At 40.9% G+C, this 21878-nt stretch overlaps 1 protein-coding gene across 1 annotated transcript in view; it reads right to left on the reverse strand.

The window, feature by feature from the left end:
• itga1 (integrin subunit alpha 1) overlaps positions 1-21878 on the reverse strand; it is a 220360-nt gene that overhangs the window by 77255 nt on the left and 121227 nt on the right. Inside the window, exons 11-17 of the mRNA XM_033030915.1 lie at positions 18412-18556; positions 16040-16182; positions 13610-13753; positions 13178-13270; positions 6688-6891; positions 2956-3086; positions 1029-1192 (exon numbers count right to left, since the gene is read on the reverse strand). Of these exons, the coding sequence (XP_032886806.1) occupies positions 1029-1192; positions 2956-3086; positions 6688-6891; positions 13178-13270; positions 13610-13753; positions 16040-16182; positions 18412-18556 (1024 nt within the window). The remainder of the gene's footprint in view (positions 1-1028; positions 1193-2955; positions 3087-6687; positions 6892-13177; positions 13271-13609; positions 13754-16039; positions 16183-18411; positions 18557-21878) is intronic.

Genomic DNA, 21878 nt, shown 5'->3' on the forward strand with positions numbered 1-21878 from the left:
AGCACATCAAGAATTGAATTTAATTACACTCTATCCTCACTTGTAACATCCTCATTTGGAAAATATATTCTGAGAATTCCAAAGACACAGCAATCAACTCTGCACACTGTTTGCTTTGTGTTTATGTTGTTGTATCAAATCATAATTACTACCAAACATCCCCCTTCTTCACTAAACAAATATTATTGTTATATAAATAAATATATATAAATTGTGTTAATTATAAAAGCAGTTCCCTCCATTTCACGAAATAAATTCTGCCACATTTAAAATAACTTTTGTTTAAAGTTAGTGCATTTCATCTTTTTTGAATAAAGCACAGGCTTCCAAGTCCTTATTTTGCTTTCTGTAAAAGCCTGGTTTGTTACCTGGGAGTACACTTCATTCTGCTTGCCTACTCAGCCCTTGATAGTCTTGCTGTACCTAGATGCTCCATGCTCTCTACAGATAGCATCATCGAGTCATACAGCATGGAAACTGGCTTTTTGGCCCAACTCATCCATGCCGACCATGATGCCCCATCTACACTGGTCCCACTTGCCCGAATTTAATCCATATCCCTCTAAACCTTCTCTACTCATGCATCTGTTCAAATGTCTTTTAAATTCAGTTTGAGAATCACGTCAGAAAAAGGAAGATTGATGGTCTGGGGTCGACAAAAGCTATTCATCTAGGTGAATGTCAAATCTGAGCTGTTATCTTTATGCTCTAAGCCCATTTTTTTTTGTTGCATACTTAGAGACTAAGAATATACTGACCTAAGTAGGAATAGAATTTATGATACCTCAAATGTCTCTCCATCCAATAAGAACTTGAACTTAGCTCCACTTTCCTGCTTGTTCCTCATAACCTTTCATTCCAATGGAAGCCAAACATACTTTACTTGACCTTAAATAATTTTAAAATATATTATTTTTCCAAACTTTGTGGCATTTCAACTTTTGTGGAATCTGTGGAAAAATACATTGCTCCATACATAATTGTGTTTGGCATCAAGAATGTTATGCCTGTAATGCCAGTAAACATACCAACTGGTTCGGGTTTGTTAGACTTCAGCTTGACATTGAAGCAGATATCTGCAGTGATGCACATGGTTTGTTTTTCGTTGATTACACAGTTCTTGTTCTGGACATTGATTTTGTGGGGCCTGAACTTCAGTTCATTAATCGTCACTTGAGCTATGTTCCGGGACCTGATAATGAATTTTTTAAAAGACAAGTCAATTTACAGTAACCTTTTAATACTTCACTGCTACTCTGAAGAAACTAATCAAACTCAGTATGCGAGAATTACATTCTATAAAACAATGCAAATAATTTGTAAATCAAGGCTTGGAACGAATGCTTTCAGAATAATAGAAATGCAATTTTCAGTTTATACAGCAGTTCACAGCTACAACAGGTCTGGTTGTAATGTTGTACCTCTCACCATGTATAATGTAACAGGGTGACGGTGTGAGAAAGATCTTGTGGCCAAAAGGTATGGAATAGATTTTATAATAATAGGATTCCAGTAAAATAGCAAATCTCAAAAATTCTGAGGATAATTTAAAAGGATTATTTTTTAAAGTGTATTATGAATCCCTACACAAGGGAAAGGGATAACCTAGCAGCCTGAGGAGAGCACATTCCGTAGGAGGGCAGGTTGCTTCAAAATTCTACTGTGCATGAGGCCTGAAGCAACCTCAAGGGTTAGTCCACTTCAGGTGATCAGGATCGGCTGCTGGGTGCGACTCTGTGATTGCTTGAGGGCACGTTGTTGCTGAGATTTGTAGTTTAGTTTAGAGATACAGCATGGAACAAGCCTTTGGCCCAACAAGTCCCTGACAACCAGCGATCCCTGTACACTGGTTCTGTCCCACACAGTACGGACAATTTACAGAAGCCAATTAACTTACAAACTTGCATGTTTTTGGAATTATGGGAGAATGTGTGATGAAGGTGGTGTTTGACACACTTGCCTTCTTTGAGAAGGATATTGAGTATAAACGTTGGTACATCATGATGCAGTGACAAGTCATTGGTGACACCACACTTGGAGTACAATGTGCAGTTCTGGTCACCTGCCTATAGGAAGGATTTCATTGAGGTGGAAAGGGTGCAGTAGAGATTCACCAAGATGTTACCTGGTCCTGCAGGATTGATTTATAGGGAGAAGTTGGATAGGCTGGGCCTAGTTCTGTTTGGAGTGTACACGTCTGAAGTGTGACTTTATTTAGATGTGCAAGATCATGATGGGCTTCGATAAAGTGGACACAGTCTTTTATTCCCAGGGAAAATGAATCTACTCTGGGCAACATTTTCACTCAGATGGCAGTTGATATCAGGAATGAGCTGCCGGAGGAGGCTATAGGCTATATACAATTACTATTTGAAAAATACATTTGGACAGAATTATGGATAGGAAGGCAATTATAGGTTATAGAGTCAGAACCTTTTGGTAGAAATAGGAGAGAAAAAAACAGGACGGAAATGTCAAAGACGAGATGGCATTTAAGGTGAGAGGAGCAAGTTTCAAAGAAAATATGCAGGGCCAGATTTTATTTTTTATAGAGAGGGTGGTCGGGGCCTGGATCTCAATAACAGATTCAATAGTGCCACTTATGAGACTTTTAGATAAGCTCATAGAGATTCAGGGATGAAAGTTTGTGAAACATGTGCAGGCAGATGAGATTAATTTAGATGAGATGGATTGAGATTAGACTATCATTACATTTGGCACGGACATTGTGGGCCAAAGCGCCTGTTCCTGTTTTGTACTTTCCCATGTTCTAAGAGTTTAGAGGGCTATCAGCCAAATGCAGGCAAATAGGACTAGCCCAGTATGCCAATTTGTTTGGCATCGACAAATTGGGCTAAAAGGCTTGTTTCTATGCTGCGCATCTCTATGACCCAGGTGCATGTAAATATTGTGCAATGTGGCTGGCGATAGTTGCAATGCAAATCCACTACAAACCAGAAGAGGACGGCACCACCTATGGCTCCAACAGTAAGGTCCACTAGACCATCATCATTCAAATCCATCTGCCCATCGATCGATTGGCCAAAATATTTGAAACTTTCATTCGGTAAAGATGCAGAAATGCGCTATTAATAAAAAACATTTTATTAAAATAAAAAACATACAAAAAAAACTGCTAATCATCATGTCCTCTTTGGTGTTTTGCTGTGATATTTAAAAAAGCTGCTTGTTTGTGACTATTTTGGACCAAGTTTTCATTGGTATTCACTACTTCCCTAACCGTTGGAAGTCAAGGATTTTTATTTTCACCTTTTTGACGAGCTAAATAGTTTCATGTCCACGTTCACAGTGAAGTCAAAGTTAACACTACCTCTTATTTACCTTCTACTATCTATCTCATTGGTGACTCTCGGACTATCTTTGATCAGCTTTACTGGACTCAATCTTGCACTAAACGTTATTCATGATATACCCTTTATACACTGTGGATGGATCAATTGTAATGATGTATTTTCTTTAGGCTTACTGGCTAGCACGCAAGAAAAACTTTTCATAGCAAAAGGATTTGTGTATAGGAGCAGGGAGGTTCTGCTGCAGTTGTACAGGGTCTTGGTGAGACCACACTTGGAGTATTGCGTACAGTTTTGGTCTCCTAATCTGAGGAAAGACATTCTTGCCATAGAGGGAATACAGAGAAGGTTCACCAGACTGATTCCTGGGATGTCAGGACTTTCATATGAAGAAAGACTGGATAGTCTCGGTTTGTACTCGCTAGAATTTAGAAGATTGAGGGGGGATCTTATAGAAACTTACAAAATTCTTAAGGGGTTGGACAGGCTAGATGCAGGAAGATTGTTCCCGATGTTGGGGAAGTCCAGAACAAGGGGTCACAGTTTAAGGATAAGGGGGAAATCTTTTAGGACCGAGATGATGAAAACTTTTTTCACACAGAGAGTGGTGAATCTCTGGAATTCTCTCCCGCAGAAGGTAGTTGAGGCCAGTTCATTGGCTATATTTAAGAGGGAGTTAGATGTGGCCCTAGTGGCTAAAGGGATCAGGGGGTATGGAGAGAAGGCAGGTACAGGATACTGAGTTGGATGATCAGCCATGATCATATTGAATGGCGGTGCAGGCTCGAAGTGCCGAATGGCCTACTCCTGCACCTATTTTCTATGTTTTTCTATGTTTCATAGTACCTCAGTATATTTGACAATAAACTAAACCTTTGAGCGCAGAAGGTTAAGGGGGGACTTGATAGAGGCCCTTAAAATGATGGGAGGGATAGACAGAGTTGACGTGGATAAGCTTTTTCCATTGAGAGTAGGGAAGATTCAAACAAGAGGACATGATTTGAGAATTAAGGGACAGAATTTTAGGGGTAACATGAGGGGGAACTTCTTTACTCAGAGAGTGGTAGCTGTGTGGAATGAGCTTCCAGTGGAAGTGGTGGAGGCAGGTTTGATTTTATCATTTAAAAATAAATTGGATAGGTATATGGACGGGAAAGGAATGGAGGGTTATTGCCTTAGTGCAGGTAGATGGGACTAGGGGAGAATAAGTGTTCGGCACGGACTAGAAGGACCGAGATGGCCTGTTTCCGTGCTGTAATTGTTATATGGTTATAAACTAAATATTTGTTTGATTAATGTATCAATTTCATAATTGGAATACGGAATCAACATATTTAGTAACATGGTTTTGGTTTTTAGTCCAGTTTGGTTTTTACCTCGGATCGATACCTTAGATTCTTTGGCACATTGTGCCCATTTATACCAAGTCTATATTAATTCAATTTTTTACTCTCCCCAAATTCTCAAAATCTCTCCCCAGATTCTACCATTCACAGATACACGAGCATCAATTGGAAATGGACAATTAACCTACAACTTGCACGACTTTGGGATTGGGCAGAATCAGGAGCATGGGGAGAACCCCACACAGAAAGAATGTGCAAATTCCATACAGGCAGAACCCAAGGTCAGGATTAAACTCTGGTCTCTGGCACTGTGAGGCAGCAGCTCTCCTAGCTGCATCATTGCGCTACCCTGTGGCACTCAGCTGATAAAGTCTGGGGAAAGCATTGAATATTGCGAGTGGGATTTGGATGTTAGTGGCTGAGGGAGAGTCGTCATTTGGAAAACAGACTTGGAGGTCAGCAGAGGGAGATGGGTGTTAGAGGCTTAATGTACCGGAGGATTATTAGAAATTGAGCATCAAGGAATGTAATGGACATTGAGTGCAGGGGGACATTGGAGGATGGAAGTTGGGGAGAGAGTTGTTGTTGGACATTTAGGGGAGAGTGTTGGAAAGTTGTCAATGGGGTGCTGTATCAGAGGAAGATCAGTTAGAGAATGTTGAGACTATCTAAATGCAGGAGCTACTAGTGGCAGAGTGAGAGGAAAATTAAGCAGGTAAGCTTTCGAGCCACCCAGAAAAGCATTCCTACAATTATTTTCCCACATGCAGTACCAGAAGAGCGAAGAAGTTTCCAATCTAGACGCTTCTGCCTCCCTTCAACACTTGAGCATCTCAATATCATGAACGCCTGATGACCAAATGTTAAATTAACAAAGCGTTAGCAACACACTGCCTATTAAAAACATTTAAATGATGAAAAGAATGATAATTACTCTCTTTTGTAAAACCAATAACTCTTTGATCTCTCTGGTGGTTATCAAAGTCCTTTAGATTTAGCTAATTATCTGATTGAACCATTGGAGCTTCAAAGGTGTTTTATATATTGAAATAAAATCAAAATTATTCCTTCAGATATTACCAATCTGTAAGATACTCTGTAAACTATAAATGTACTCGTGTGAATATTAAGAGTAACTGGCAGACTTTAATAAATGATTAACAGAAGGATTTGACTGTGCTGAACATATTTAGATTTCCTGTGTACTTTACAGGAAGAGAGGCGATCCAGAGTAATTGATTCTATGTAGCAAACTTTCACCCCTTATAAATATATATTCTGTATGCTTTAAATTTAGGTAAAAGGTCCTTAGAGTTACATTTAATCAAAATTTCCAACAAACAAAACTACTTTTCATTTACAATTCTTCTGCTTGTGTTAACGTTTTGTTTGATCAGTAAGTGTAGATGACAATGTAACCATTGGAACTTCCTACTGTTTTACCCCACTTAGCAGCTGTGAGAACATTAAAAATGTCTAACCCAATATTCCACTGGTTCTTGGTGTGTCCATCAAGTTTTCTTTCTTACAACAAATGAGGGGAAAAAGCATTGCAGAACACCATTAACAACTGGCTGGCGAATCCCACTCAGAATTCTGATTTAAAATAACCAAGGGTTAAGTTCCTTAAGACCCGACAGCCAGAGAGCTCCACCCAATGGCATAATTGAAGCGTTGCCTCTCCCCTGTCCCCGCTCCAGTCTCACAGCCCTGGATCTACTATTGTGGGGCATGCCTTGCTGGCAGCAGTTTGACAGTTTATGGAACAGAATAAATCTGATAGAACATTATCAATCTGAAATATTGACTCTGTTTCTTTCTCCACTAATATTGCATGTCCTTCTGACTATTTCCAGGATTCCTTGTTTCGATTGTAAATGGATTATATTGTTTAAAACACCCAAGATGTTTGTGAGGTCTACACAGTTACTAATACGTTACCATTGTGAGGTCTACACAGGTATTAATACCATACCATTATGATTCATAGAATATATATTTAATTAGATCAAACTGAGTCAACATCAGACCTGTGAATGCTTTTTGTTAATAGTTGTGCCAGATCCGTGGAAGAGATAGACCGCCCCCTGGTGGTTCTCTTCCAAAGGAGCTCCGATTGCAACATCATTGTAGTTATCTAGGTTTAGGTCTGAAATTGCACTTATGGCTGTTCCAAAGCGAGAACCGCATGGCTGCCAGATGGGCTGAGTGCACTTCTGGTCCTCACTTGTAGCCTATGAGAAGTAACACAGATTTGTAAATCAAGACTTGGAACAAATGCTTTTGGAGAGATAAAATATGTGGTGTTAATATTCACAATAATAAAATCCCATTTATTTTCTATCCATTTTTTCTACTTTTGAAAGAAAATGCAGAGACTACAATCATATTTTATAAAAATGATTGATTAGTATGTGACGTCAATTACTATTGTAAACCTGGCATATTTTGCCAATTTCTAAAGATGCATCATATCCCTATCTGGGTCCATCACAACTTGATATGGTAAATGCCCTGCCCAAGACTGCACCGTGTTTAATATGACAATAAACTAGATAATCCATATAATCTAACCAACCAATCCCCGTCTACTGATGCTCTCCTCCGCCTAGTGGAGCTGGTCCTTATCCTTAATAAAATTTCATTTGACTCCTTCCATTTCTTCCAAATACAAGGCCTAGCTATGGGCACGTGCATGCGCCCCAGCTATGCCTGCCTCTTTGTAGGGTACGTCGAACAATACTTGTTCGAGATGCACCATGGCCCTATCCCTGAATTCTACCTCCGCTACATCGATGACTGCATTGGTGCTACCTCCTGCACCCATACACAACTCACTGACTTCATCCATTTCACCACTAACTTCCAACCGGCACTCAAATACACCTGTACCATTTCCGACATTTCCATACCATTTCTTGACCTCACTATCTCCATCGCAGGTGATAGACTCTTGACCAACATCCACTATAAACCCACTGACTCCCATGGCTATCCGGACTACACTTCTTCCCACCCTGCTTCCTGTAAGGACTCCATCCCCTGCCCCCAATTCCTCCGCCAGGATGAGGTGTTCCAGACCAGGGCATCGAAGATGTCCTCATTCTTCAGGGAATGGGGGTTCCCCTCTTCTATTATAGATGAGGCTCTCACCAGGGTCTCTTCTATACCCTGTGACTGCTCTCACTCCATCCCCCCCATACGTAACAAGGGCAGAGTTCCCCTAGTCCTCATCTTCCACCCTACCAGTCGTCACATACAACAAATAATCCTCCGACATTTTCGCCACCTCCAACGTGATCCCACCACTTGTCACATCTTCCCATCTCCTCCCCTGTCTGCTTTCTGCAGAGACTGCTCCCTCCATAACGCCCTGATCAAATCGTTCCTTCACACCCGAACCACCCCCTCTCCTGGCACTTTCCCTTGCAACCGCAAGAAATGCTACACTTGTCACTTTACCTCCCCCCTTGACTCCATTCAAGACCCAAGCAGTCTTTCCAGGTGCAGCAGAGGTTCACCTGCACCTCCAACCTCATCTATTGCATCCGCTGCTCTAGATGTCAGTTGCTCTAAATCGGCGAGACTGAGCGTAGGCTTGGCGATCACTTTTCCGTACACCTCCGCTCGGTTCGCAATAATCAACCTGATCTCCCGGTGGCTCATCACTTCAACTCCCCTTCCCATTCTGAATCTGACCTTTCTGTCCTGGGCCTCCTCCATGGCCAGAGTGAGGACCACCGTAAATTGGAGGAGCAGCACCTCATATTTCACTTGGGCAGTTTGCACCCCAGCGGTATGAACATTAGAGAAGTCAATTTCAGGTAGTCCCCACTTTCTCCTCCCCTTCTCAGCTCTCCCTTAGCCCACTGGCTCCACCTCTTCCTTTCTTCTTCCCACCCCCCCCCCCACCCCCACCCTCACATCAATCTGAAGAAGGGTTTTGACCCGAAACGTTGCCTATTTCCTTCGCTCCATAGATGCTGCCTCACCCGCTGAGTTTCTCCAGCTTTTTGTCTACCTTAGATAATTTAATAACTAGATAACAAATTTTAAATACAGTGTTCAACATAAATGTTACATGTGTAACAGTGCACAACCGTGATGCAACTACAGTATATAATGAGTTTGAAACTACTGACCAAGAATAAAATTCAAGAGAATTACACACATATTTAAACGTTGGAATAGTTCTGGACCTTAATGTGGAAAACAAAACAAGGCAAACTACTTGCAAATCTTAGCTATGAGAAAATTGTAAAGTGAATATATAGGAGAAGGAAGAGGAACAAATATCAGTTTATTGTGGTCTTTGTGATTAGGCAGTTCATTACTTTTAATTGGGACTATGACTGGGATGAACAAACTCCAGTATACAGCAAACACTTAAATCCCATACCAAGGAATTGCTGAATACATTCTGACCAGGTTAATTAAATTTTATAGGGGGCCCATTCTAAGGGATTTTGCAGAAAATAGTTAGGCTGGAAATTATTTTCTACTGCATAAAACAATGTCTATGTTCACTATACCGCCTACAAGTATGTTATCATGTCTGGAGGGCTTGAGTTAGAAGGATAGACTGGATATTCTGGGGACTGTTTTCCCTGGAGCGAAAGAGGTTTAAGAGGGGATTTGCAATTTCCATACTACATTTAAATGAACACAATTGGATAAACCAATCGCATTTACTTAAGGAAAATGTGAGGAACATTGAATTAAAATTGGATTAAATTGTTTTAATTAAATTAAACAAATATTTTAAGATCAAACACATTCATTTATTGAGAACAGGAAAAGATCTTATTGAGAGAAGGAAAAGATCTGTAAAAGATTAAGGACAATCCCAAAAGATTTTATAAAAACATAAGGGGGAAAAGGGTAACGAGAGAGAGAGTTGGAGGAGCTCAGCGGGACAGGCAGCATCTCTGGAGAGAAGGAATGGGTGATGTTTTTGGGTTGAGACCCTTCTTCAGACTCGGGGGACATAGAGATATGGAAGGGTAAGGTGTGAAAACACAGGTCAAAAGAGACTATATAAGCACTTGCCCATCCAAATGCCTGTATAGCCTATCCCTCCGAATACTCTCTGGTAACTTTCCAACTACAGATGTTCTCACCAGCCTATAGTTCCCAGTATTTTCTCTGCAGCTCTTCTTGAAAAGAGGTACAACATTTGCCACCCTCCAGTCTTCCGGCACCTCTCCTGTATTTAAGGACAACTCGTAAATTTCAACCAGGGCTCCCGCAATTTCCTCTCTAGTTTCGCCCAATGTCCTCAGATATATCTGATCAGGCCCTGCCCATCTCCTGTGGTTCCACACAGGTGACCGCTTTGATTCCTGAGTGGAACCACAGGAGATGGGCAAGGTATTAAATGAGTATTTCTCCACTGTATTTACCGGGGAGACAGTCAGTAGGACGGAAGAAATTGGAACAGTCAATGGAAGTGTCTTGAGAGCAGTCAGGGTTACCGTTGAAGAAGTACTGAAAGTACTGTCATATTTGAAGGTAGACAAATCTCCAGGGCCTGATATATCTGAGGACATTGCGCAAAACTAGAGAGGAAATTGCGGGAGCCCTGGTTGAAATTTACGAGTTGTCCTTAAATACAGGAGAGGTGCCGGAAGACTGGAGGGTGGCAAATGTTGTGCCTCTTTTCAAGAAGAGCTGCAGAGAAAATACTGGGAACTATAGGCTGGTGAGAACATCTGTAGTTGGAAAGTTACCAGAGAGTATTCTGAGGGATAGGCTATACAGGCATTTGGATGGGCAAGTGCTTATATAGTCTCTTTTGACCTGTGTTTCCACACCTTACCCTTCCATATCTCTATGTCCCGAGTCTGAAGAAGGGTCTCAACCCAAAAACATCACCCATTCCTTCTCTCCAGAGATGCTGCCTGTCCCGCTGAGTTCCTCCAGCATTTGTGTCTATCTTTGGTGTAAACCAGCATCTGCAGTTCCTTCCTACACATAACTAATGGCCTGACTGAATAAGAATAAGAAATAATTTGGTGCTTTTGATACAATGTCATAAAACAGAAACAGTCGAGGCCTTGTCCTCTGTTTGTGCTGAGTGAGTTGACCTTAGACACTCTCAGATGAGATCTCAGAGGCATCAAAAATTCAGAACAGAACATCATTGAAGAGTAGAGCACAGGGACAGGCCCTTCAGGTCACGATCTCTGTGTTGACCATGATGCCAAATTAATTTGAAGGTAGGCACAAAATGCTGGAGTAACTCAGTGGGACAGGCAGCATCTCTGGAGAGAAGGAATGGGTGACGTTTTGGGTCGAGGCACTTCTTCAGCGGCCAAATTAATTTAATCCCTTCGGCCTGCACAGCATTTATATGCCTCCATTACCTGCACACTTGTGTGCCTATCCAAAAATATAACTTGACCACCGCTATTATATCCAGTTTGTCCACCTGGCAGTGAGTTCCAAAATGTATTCTATTCTTTTCTCCAGAGATGTTGCCTGACCCGATGAGTTACTCCAGCATTTTCTCTCCATCTTTGGTGTAAATCAGCATTTGCAGTTCCTTCTTACACACCAAAGTTGGGAGTTTTGTTTCAGTTATATAGCCCACAGTTAGGATGCTTATATTTAAAGAAGGATGCTAAGACCTTGAAAACAATTCAAAGAAGGTTCATGAATAATAATGGATGGGTTAACTTATGAGGAATTGTTGGACAGGCTACACTTGCATCTGCAGAAGTTTCAGAAAAGTGAGAGGATTTCATTGAAACATGAAGGATCCTGAAGGGATTTAACAGGATAGGTGTCGCGATGACAGTTCCTCTTTTGAGACAACCTAGTATTGGGGCCACCGTTTAAAAGTTAAGGGTTTGTCCATTTAAGGTAGAGATGCATTCATTCTTTTTCCGTCTCTCAGAATTGAGAGAATTTGGTCCTCAAAGAAAGATGGTAGGAACCACAAACATTTTATATGTTTTTCTATTTCTCTTCAAGGGTCATGAAATCATTGAAGGAATGATCCTCTTTTCCCAGAAGGAAAAAATCTCTAAGACAACGAGACCCTGAAATTGTTGTGTCGTTCTGATAATTCTGAAATGAATTAATGGTATTCATGCATTACTAATTGGGGATTTATGATCACAGAATCACTTTTGTACTTTTTGTGCATCTAAACATGTTATGGCACCTGCAGGTGTGAAAAGCACAGCTAATGTGCTAAACATTTAACGTTGCTCAGAGATGAAAAATGACCGACGTGGCAGAGTCATCATGTTCTACACTGGCATCAAACAATTTCAGAGGCAAATTCCCTTGGATATTACTATATTACATGGACTAGGAACCCACCTGGAGGCCCGGCTCGACTGTCCAGAGTGGAAGGAGTCGGACAAATGGACAGTAAGCAGCCTGGCTGTGGGAGGCAGTGGAGCAGGGCTGCTGGAGGCCCTGGACCAGCCTGAGGCACGGCTGGACCGGACGCCCATCCAAGAGGCCGAGCAGGTGGACCGCATGGGGCCTACATCAGCATGGAGCGGTGGAGCAGCGGCGGAGGACATCAGGGCTAGCCTCGGCCAGGCCGACAATGCAACACCGCCAGGACTATGGGCCTTGATGGTCAGGCCAAAACCCTGCACGTACAACAACTGGGACTTGGAAATAGCGCCAAACTGGTGACTCTGTATACTGTCTCAGTGTACCACTGCTATACACTTGTACTGTATCTGAGAAGCTTATCTAATATGTATCTAAGCGCTTATGTATAGTAATATTTGTACTGAACTGTAGTCAAAAATGAATCACTATACCTCGCTACATATGACAAAATAAAATAAAGTACAATACCATATAGAACATTTGGGCTACCTGTCCAAAATAAAATTCCAGGTAAATATGTCCGTATATACCTGAAATGTATCATCCAGAATATGTTCTTCATTCAGGAAGATTAAGGATAGAAATGGTTTAGAGGGATAATGTCCTAATGCAGGCAGGTGGGACTAGTGTAGATGGGGCACTTTGGTCGGCACGCGCAAGTTGGGCTGAAGCGCCTGTTTCCATGCTGTATGACTGACTCTAAAATGGAAATTGTGGACAATGAGCACTAGACCTCATTAAACATATTTGGGCCAGGTGTTTTTATGGTGGCAGATAAGCAAAAATGCTTGCCTAAGTCTAAAATAGTCATGATTGGGATCCTTGCCTTGTTGCTGCTCCATCGTTGAGCTCCTCAATAATTTGTGGAATAAGCACTGAGTACAATTTTGGGCAATTGCTAGAGATACGCGAAGATTGGCCAGATCCACTATTAGATTGTTCATCTTTCAGGTACTGGATGACTGGAGTTTTATTCCTCAATGTCACTCGCTGTGCTGTTGTATTCATAGAATGGTGTATCTGAAGTCGGATTTCTGCCTAGCTGGGTAATTGTTTAGCGTGATGAAAAACCAAAATAACAGTATGTGCAAAACAAACAAAACTTGGTTTTAATGCCATTAACAAAAATACTTTTTCAACAAAGCACAAAACATTGGTCTTTACCTCATTGAATCTGTCACTACGGAGACCCAAGGCTTGAATGCAATTGCAATGCTGTTTTAAAGGCTCAAGAATCATTTGGTATTGAAACATATTCTGTAACAATATAAAAAGAAGTAAAGTATTAAACAGATGTTAGTGTTTTTAACTTATTTGTACCTTTATGACACGGACATGAATGCCCCTATAGGGGAAATTGATACGATATCCGACATGAACCATAAGAGCTATTATTCAATTAATGTGCAGTTGGTATGTGATTACCAGCAATGCAGAAGAATATCTAGCCTGTGCAGAATAATTTACAGAAAGTCTGGCATGGAATCGTTTCGCAGATATAATTTGGAATTAAATTATCAATGCTTGAGCTGATTTTAAAATTTGCTTATAACTTTGCTTCCTCGATAACTGATGTATGTTTTGTGAATATATTACCTCTTTTAAACTGTATACGTAAACTCTTCCTTGCTCTTCTTTTGCGGTTCCCATGTACATTGGAGCTCCAACTAAAAGAATATCAGTTAGAGAATCTTTATCGATGTCAACCGTACACACAGTGCTGCCAAAGTAGGAACCAATCTGGGAAAGAAAACAAGTCATTACTGTCAATTGAACAAACATGTCTATTGATTCTGTCAACATGTTGGAAGGACATTTAGTTACTAATTAATACTAGAGCACTGTCTTTTGTATCTTTTCCTACTGAAAGGTTCCAAGCAGATTTTGTTCTGGGTTAAAGACACCAGAGCTTTACATGATTTTACAAATTGCGGCGAATAGACAATAACCAAGATAAGGTGGAAAAAATGAGTCTGAAGGTGTAAAATAAATAGTTGGCAGGTTAGCAGAGAAAGGCAAAGAGAGAGTCATGAGTCACACAGGTCATTTGGCTCCACTCTTCCAGCCCGAACAAGATTCCCTCATCTAAGCCGGCACCATTTGCAAGTACTTGACCCATTCTCTCTAAAGCTTTTCTATCCATGTATCCATCCAAATGTCTTATAAATGCTATTATTGTACCTGGATCAACTACCTTTTCTAGCAGCTCGCTCCATATACCCACCACCCTCTGAGTGATAAAGTTTCCTCTCAGGAGCCTATTAAATCCTTTTAATGGCCCTGTCCCACAGTACGAGTTCATTCCAAGAGCTCTCCCGAGTTTAAAAAAAATCAAACTCGTGGTAAGCTCGGAGAATGAACATAGCGGGGACGTCGGAGTTCGGGGATGTCTCGTAGTGGCGCATAATGGCCCTGTCCCACAGTACGAGTTAATTCCAAGAGCTTTCCCGAGTTTGCCCTGATTCGAACTCGGAGATTTACGGTAATGTCCGCTCGTCGGTACTCGGGGCTCTCATGGACATTTTTCAAAATGTTGAAAAATCTTCCCGAGTCTTCCCGAGCTTACCTGCCGTTAGCGAGTCTTCCCGAGCACCTGCCGTTAGTGTTACGAGCCGCTAAGAGACATCTCCGAGCTCCGACGTACCCGCTATGTTCATTCTCCGTGCTTACAATGAGTTTGATTTTTTTTAAACTCGGGAGAGCTCTTGGAATGAACTCGTACCGTGGGACAGGGCCATAACGCTAATGGCAGGTACTCGGGAAGACTCGTTAACGGCAGGTAAGCTCGGGAAGACTCGTAAAGATTTTTCAACATGTTGAAAAATGTCCACGAGAGCGGCCATTACTGTAAATCTTCGAGTTCGAATCAGGGCAAACTCGGGAGAGCTCTTGGAATGAACTCATACCGTAGGACAGGGCCATAAATCGTGCTAGCTCTTACCTACATCTTCTGTCATCTTTTTCAATCAGCTCTCTCCCCTTCACTCTATCAGTCTGAAACAGGGCCCTGACCTGAAATGTCGGCTGTCCATTTTCTTCAACAGATGCTGCCTGACCCATTGAGTTCCTCCAGCAGTGTTACTTTTAACTCTGGAGTAATTGTTTGACACACTTTCTGTGAGATGTGAATATACACACCTCTCAATGATAATAATACTGGAAATATTCCCTGCAAATTTTCCTTATACACTCATTGTACCTTCATCATTTTGCAAGACTATTACACTGGAATTTCCAATCTAATAAAGGGATGGAAGCAACAGGAGTGCCAAGGTTAAAGCAGTTGAAGGAGATGACCAGCACCACTTTCCCAGGGATGTGAGGAACCAGCCACTCCAACACTGACTATAGCACAATACCACACCTTTAGTTAAGAAAAGTGAACTCTGGAGTGTTGAGCAGTAATTTCAAATGTGGAGGTCATTACTGGAATCAAGTAATAATAATTTACTCAATCCTTCAAATAACCATAAATGCAATCCATGTTTAACTGAAGATCCCCGTGTAAATTTCCAAGTGCCCCACTTCCTCTGATCTAAATAGGTTTAACGATTAATGCGTCAACAATGTACTAAAAGTAAATAAAATATTGGATAGTCGTAGGTCAACCTTCTGGTTTGAACCTGAATTTGGGGAAGAAGTTATATATTTAGCTACTGAACACTGCATGTGGAACACACACATTTATTTGGATACGAGGACCTGCAGATGCTGGTTTACAAAAAAAGATACAAAGTACTGGAGTAACTCAGCAGATCAGGCAGCATCTCTGGAGAACATGGATAGATGACATTTTAGGTTGGAAACTTGCAATTGTATTTATTTTTGATGACATCATATAACATTTGATTAAAAAATAAATATAATAAGAAAAATGTAAAAATAAGACTATTATGGTTAAAATGCATAAGTAACATAACGGTTTTCAAATGTGCATGCTTGACATTAGTCTTAATATCAAGGTTATTGTGGGATAGAGCTCAGCATAATAGTAGCACACATTTCTCAATTCTATTTGTAAAATACCTGTTCTCCTTTCAGGAATTGTATGATGCTCGTCTTCGTTCCCTTTGAACTGTAAATTACAACTTGTCCAGTATGATTATAGCGAGGTTGTCCAGCAACATACCACACATCTCCAACAACTGAGACAGAGCTGACAGAGTAACCTAAACATTGAAATTGATAACTTGAGGAAATTTCCACATATTAAAAGCGCATCAGTGTTGTGTCAACATCAATCAGTTTATCATCAGATTGATGCATAAATCACAAATATCTGACATATCGAATGCGTCACAAGGTAAAATACTCTGGGTTTGTTTAGTGGGAATATTCTAATGGTAATACCAAGCATATAACTTCTAACTGCAGTTATGGTATCTTATGTTAAATTTGTGGTGAACGAGACAAGTATTTTTTTTTAAAATTTCACCTTTTCACTCCTTGGCAAATACTGCAAAAATGGGACATTTTTTAACAATTGAATTTGTTATGAGGCTCACTCAATAATGGCCAAAGGTTAACTAGTCAATACTCTCAAAATGAAGGTTCCCAAAAATAAAGACTATAATGCAAAATAACACATCAAGCAGAATAGAGGACAATAAATCAACTAACACATTGAACACATGCATTTCTCGTAATTCTTGTACTGTACTTTTCTATGTCCTATGTTCAAACTATTATGTGATTTGTTTTTAGCCCGAAACAAACTATTTTTGACCAACCTTGACTGTCCTTGAATCTATTTACTTGTCAAGTCTTTTCAGAGAGCATTTGAAAATTATGCATATTGATGGTTTGGGGTAATTATTGCCCAGAATGTGTGGAAAACAGATTTCTTTCTCAGAAGGCATTAGAAAGGAGAAACTTCTTCTGCAGTTGTATAGGGCTCTGGTGAGACCACATCTGGAGTATTGTGTACAGTTTTGGTCTCCTAATTTGAGGAAGGACATCCTTGTGATTGAGGCAGTGCAGCGTAGGTTCACAAGATTGATCCCTGGGATGGCGGGACTGTCATATGAGGAAAGATTGAAAAGACTAGGATTGTATTCACTGGAGTTTAGAAGGATGAGGGGGAATCTTATAGAAACATATCAAATTATAAAAGGACTGGACAAGCTAGATGCTGGAAAAATGTTCCCAATGTTGGGCGAGTCAGAACCAGGGGCCACAGTCTTAGAATAAAGGGGAGGCCATTTAAGACTGAGGTGAGAAAAAACTTTTTCATCCAGAGAGTTGTGAATTTATGGAATTCCCTGCCACAGAGGGCAGTGGAGGCCAAGTCACTGGATGGATTTAAGAGAGAGTTAGATAGAGCTCTAGGGGCTAGTGGAGTCAAAATATATGGGGAGAAGGCAGGCACAGGTTATTGATTCGGGACGATCAGCCATGATCACAATGAATGGCGGTGCTGGCTCGAAGGGCCGAATGGCCTCCTCCTGCACCTATTTTCTATGTCTATGTTTCTATGTAGGAAAGAAAAGGCTTTATTGCCTTCCATCACAGTGAGGAATGTGGAGGAGCCGCTGTGGTGGATGTTTATGTCAATTGTTATGTCGTTGTGTGTCTTGTTGATTTTTTCTTATGACTGTATGGCAAACCAAATTCCTCGTATGTTGCAAAACATATTTGGCTAATAAATTACAATTACATAGAAACATAGAAAATAGGTGCAGGAAGAAGCCATTCGGCCCTTTGAGCCAGCACCGCCATTCATTGTGATCATGGCTGATCGTCCCCCATCAATAACCCGTGCCTGCCTTATCCCCATATCCCTTGACTCCACTAACCCATAGAGCTCTATCTAACTCTCTCTTAAATCCATCCAGTGATTTGGCCTCCACTGCCCTCTGTGGCAGGGAATTCCATAAATTCTCAACTCTCTGGGAGAAAAAGTTTTTTCTCACCTCAGTCTCAATCTTAAAAATTATTATGATTATGATTATAAAACCAGATGTATTTTTATGACAGTCATAATGTTGTGATTATTGTTATACTAGCTTTAAACTTCAGATTTATTTCATTGCTTAAATTTAAAGTCCCCAGTTACGAGATGAGCCTTGTGTCTGTTAATCAACAATCCATGGATTTTATTGTGGATAAGATTGTTCACACCACACAAATATCCCATTGAAGGCCAGCTGAGACTTCTATTGAGATTCACAAACAAGTTTACTCGAAACCTTGCATTTCCAAACTTAAAGGTGGGAAGGTTACCAAAGATCCTAAATGGCTTGCCCCCAATCCTTCAATTAACCCTACACTATAGTGAGAAACAGTCTTCCGTGCAATTAATTTTTTCTCCAAACATCATTTTTTTTTACCGACTAGTACTTATTTAGAAAGGCTTAATTCTGTACTTGTAGTTACAGCCGATTCAATTACTTACTTACCAAAATACCCAGCAAGTGGTTCATTACTTTCTTTGGATCTGTCAAAAAAAGTCTCATTTTCAGGGATGATTGTTTCATTATCCTTCACCAAAAGGACTGTCCCATTCCAGTCATAGGCTCCAACAGCACCCAGCATAATGCTATCCTGCAGAGACAAAAAAGGCTGGAGTAACTCAGCAGGTAAGGCAGCATCCTGAGAACATAGATGGGTGATGTTTCCGGATGGGACCCTGCTTCAGACTGATCAGCCTGAAGAGGCGGTCCCAACCCAAAACATCACCAATCCATCGCCTATCCACGTTGTCCAGTCTGAAGTTGACATAGCAAACTAGAATGTGGATTCAGAAGTACTTATAGCCAAGTAATCAATTACTGTATATTTCTCGCCATAGACATTAGTAAATTAGTCAGGGTTACCCCACAGGACCAGTACCACAAAGCTGAGAGCAGCCATGTGCATATACTTTTGATAAAATCAGACTCCTGCTGATGATCCTTGCCTTTGGGAGAACAAAATTCGAATCCTGGATGCGATCCCCATACAATTATTTTTTATTGGATGAAATCTCATAGGAAATTTGAGTTTGAATTTGCATTCTTTGCCTCTGGGTAGAGAATATGTGGTTCAGCAATTAATGCAATACCACTTTCGAGCAAATGGTAGTTATCTACAATGTAGACAAGTTTTTTCCGTCAACTGTGAAGCAAAATATTCAGGATTTGACTATTTTAATCTTTAGTGCACGACAAAAGAAAGTTCATAAGGAAGGAAGGTAGAACATAGAACAATACAGCATAACAACAGGCCATTCAGCCCACTGTGACTGTGCTGAACATGATGCCAAGACTAACTCTTACCTGCCCGCCATAATCCATATCTCTCCATTTCCTGCATATCCAAATGCTTATCCAAAAGTTTCTTAATTGCCACTCTTGTATCTGCCTCCACTACTACCTCAGCAGGTCGTTCCAGGCATTCAACAACCTCAGTGTAAAAAAACCTTGCCCTGCACATCTTTCTCCTTTAAACTTTGTCTCTCTTACTTTCAAGCTATACCCTCTAGTATTTGATATTTACATCTTGGGAAAAAGGTTCTGACCGTCTACCCTAGCTATGCATCTCATAATTTTTAAACTTAGAACATAAAACAATATAGCACAAGAACAGGCCCTTCAGCCCACAATGTCTGTGCTGAACATGATGCCAAGACCAACTCTCATCTGCCTGCTCATAATCCATATCTCTCCATTCCCTGCATATGTGTTTGCCAATCCAAAAGTTTCTTAAATGCAACTATTGTAACCACCACTCCGGCAGCACGTTCCAGGCACTCACCATCCTTTGTATAAAAAAACCTTGCCCTGCACATCTCCTGAAACTTTGCCCCTCTCACCTTAAAGATATGCGTTCTAGTATTTGTTTTTTCTTCATTCTGGGAAATAGGTTCTGACTGTCAATCCTATCTATGTCCCTCAATATTGTATACAGGTCTCCTCCCCAGAGAAAACTATGCAAGTCTGTTCAACCACTGCCTGTAGCTAATACCCCTTAATCGAGGCAGCATTCTGGTAAACCTCCTCTGTACCCTTTCCTTAGCCTCCATATCCTTCCTGTAATGGGAAAACCAGAACTGCATGCAAGGCACCAAATATGGCCTGACCAAAGTCCTATAAAGCTGCATCATGACTTTGGGACTTTTACATTCAATGCCCTGATCTATGAAGGCAAGCATACCATAGGCCTTCTTTACCACTCTATATACATATGTTGCTACTTTCAGGGTTATGGTTTGGACACCAAGATTTCACTGTAAATCAATGCCGGTAAGGGACTTGCCATTAATGTATTTGTTCCCCTTTTGTTTGACCTCTCAAAGTGGAACACCTCACGCTTTTTCAGATTAAAAAAATTTCTCTGCCATTTCTCCGCCCATTCTGTGGCTGATATATATCCCGCTGTACACTTCAACAGCCTTCCTCACATTCCGCGACCCCAGCAATCTTGGTGTCATCTGCAAACTTACTAACCAACGTGTCCAAGTTTACATTCAAGTCATTAATATATATCACAAACAACAGCAGTCCCAGAACAGATCCCTGCATAACTCTAAAGGTCACAGACCTCCAGCCTAAATATTGCCCTTCCACAACAACACTGATAGAACTGTCTTCTATCAGTAAGTCAGTTCTGAATCCATACAACCAAGTCACTATTAATCCCGTGCATCCTAATCTTCTGGATCAGCCTACCATAGCGGACTTCATCATACACCTTACTACAATCCATGTGGACAATATCTAGCACCCTACCCGCAATCAACTTTGTCACCTCCTCAGAAAACTCGATCAGGTTAGTAAGACATGATCAGCGTATAAAACCATGCTAACTGTCCGTAATTAACCCATTTTGTCTGAATAGGAGTAAATCATAACCCAAATGATCCTCTCCAATAGCTTTTCTACCACTGACATGAGAGTCATTGGCCTATGTTGGATTCTCTCTACTTTCCATCTTAAACAAAAGAACAACATTAATTACTCTCTAGTCCTGTAACCTTGTCGCTGGAGAAAACACAAGGATCTTTGTCAAGGCTCTCACAATCTTCTCTTATAACCTCTCTCTATAACCTGGGATAGCTCCCATCAAGCCCTGGGGATTTATCCACCTTAATGCTCTTCAAGAGCTCCAACACCTCCTCCTTCTTACTCAAACTGGCCCTGCATACGAGTGTTCAACAGATTCACCTCAGACCTTCGCGTCCTTCTCTTCGATGAAAACAGATGCAAATACTCATTTGACCTTGACCTCCTACTTTCTCACTGGTTACACTTTTGTTTTAAATGTAGGCATGGAAAGCCAAGAATTTCTTTAATCTGATTCACCAAAGCCATTTTGTGGCCCCTTTCAGCCCTTTTAATTCCCATGAGTTTTTTTCCCTCCACGCTTTATACGCCTTGTCTGATTTCACTTTCTTAAACCTTGCATGTGCTTCCTTTCACTTTTGGACCAAATTTACAACCTATTTGGTCATCGAAGGTTCCCATACTTTGCCATCCTAATCCCTTCTCCTTACTGGAACATGGCAATCTTGAACTTCAATTAACTGGCCTTTAAACAACTCCCACATGTCAGATGTGGATTTATTCAATAACAACTGCTCCCAGTGTGCCCTCCAGAGCTCCTGCCTAATAATATTTTAATTTGCTTTACTCCCCCAATGACCAGACCTATCCCTATTCAAAACAATCTTAACATTTGTGGAGTTGTGATCACCATCCCCAAAACGCTCTTCAGCTGAAGCACAGGTCATCTGGCCAGGCTCATTTCCCAACAAAAGGTCCAGTCTGTTCCCTTCTTGGGTTTTCAAATCCACATACTGTTTCAAGAAACCCTCTTGGATGCATCCAACAAATTCTGCCCTGTCAAGGCCATTGGCACTGAGTAAGTCCCAGTCAATGTTGGACTA

Source organism: Amblyraja radiata, chromosome 1, assembly GCF_010909765.2.
Source record: "Amblyraja radiata isolate CabotCenter1 chromosome 1, sAmbRad1.1.pri, whole genome shotgun sequence".
NCBI classification, from domain to species: Eukaryota; Metazoa; Chordata; class Chondrichthyes; order Rajiformes; family Rajidae; genus Amblyraja; species Amblyraja radiata.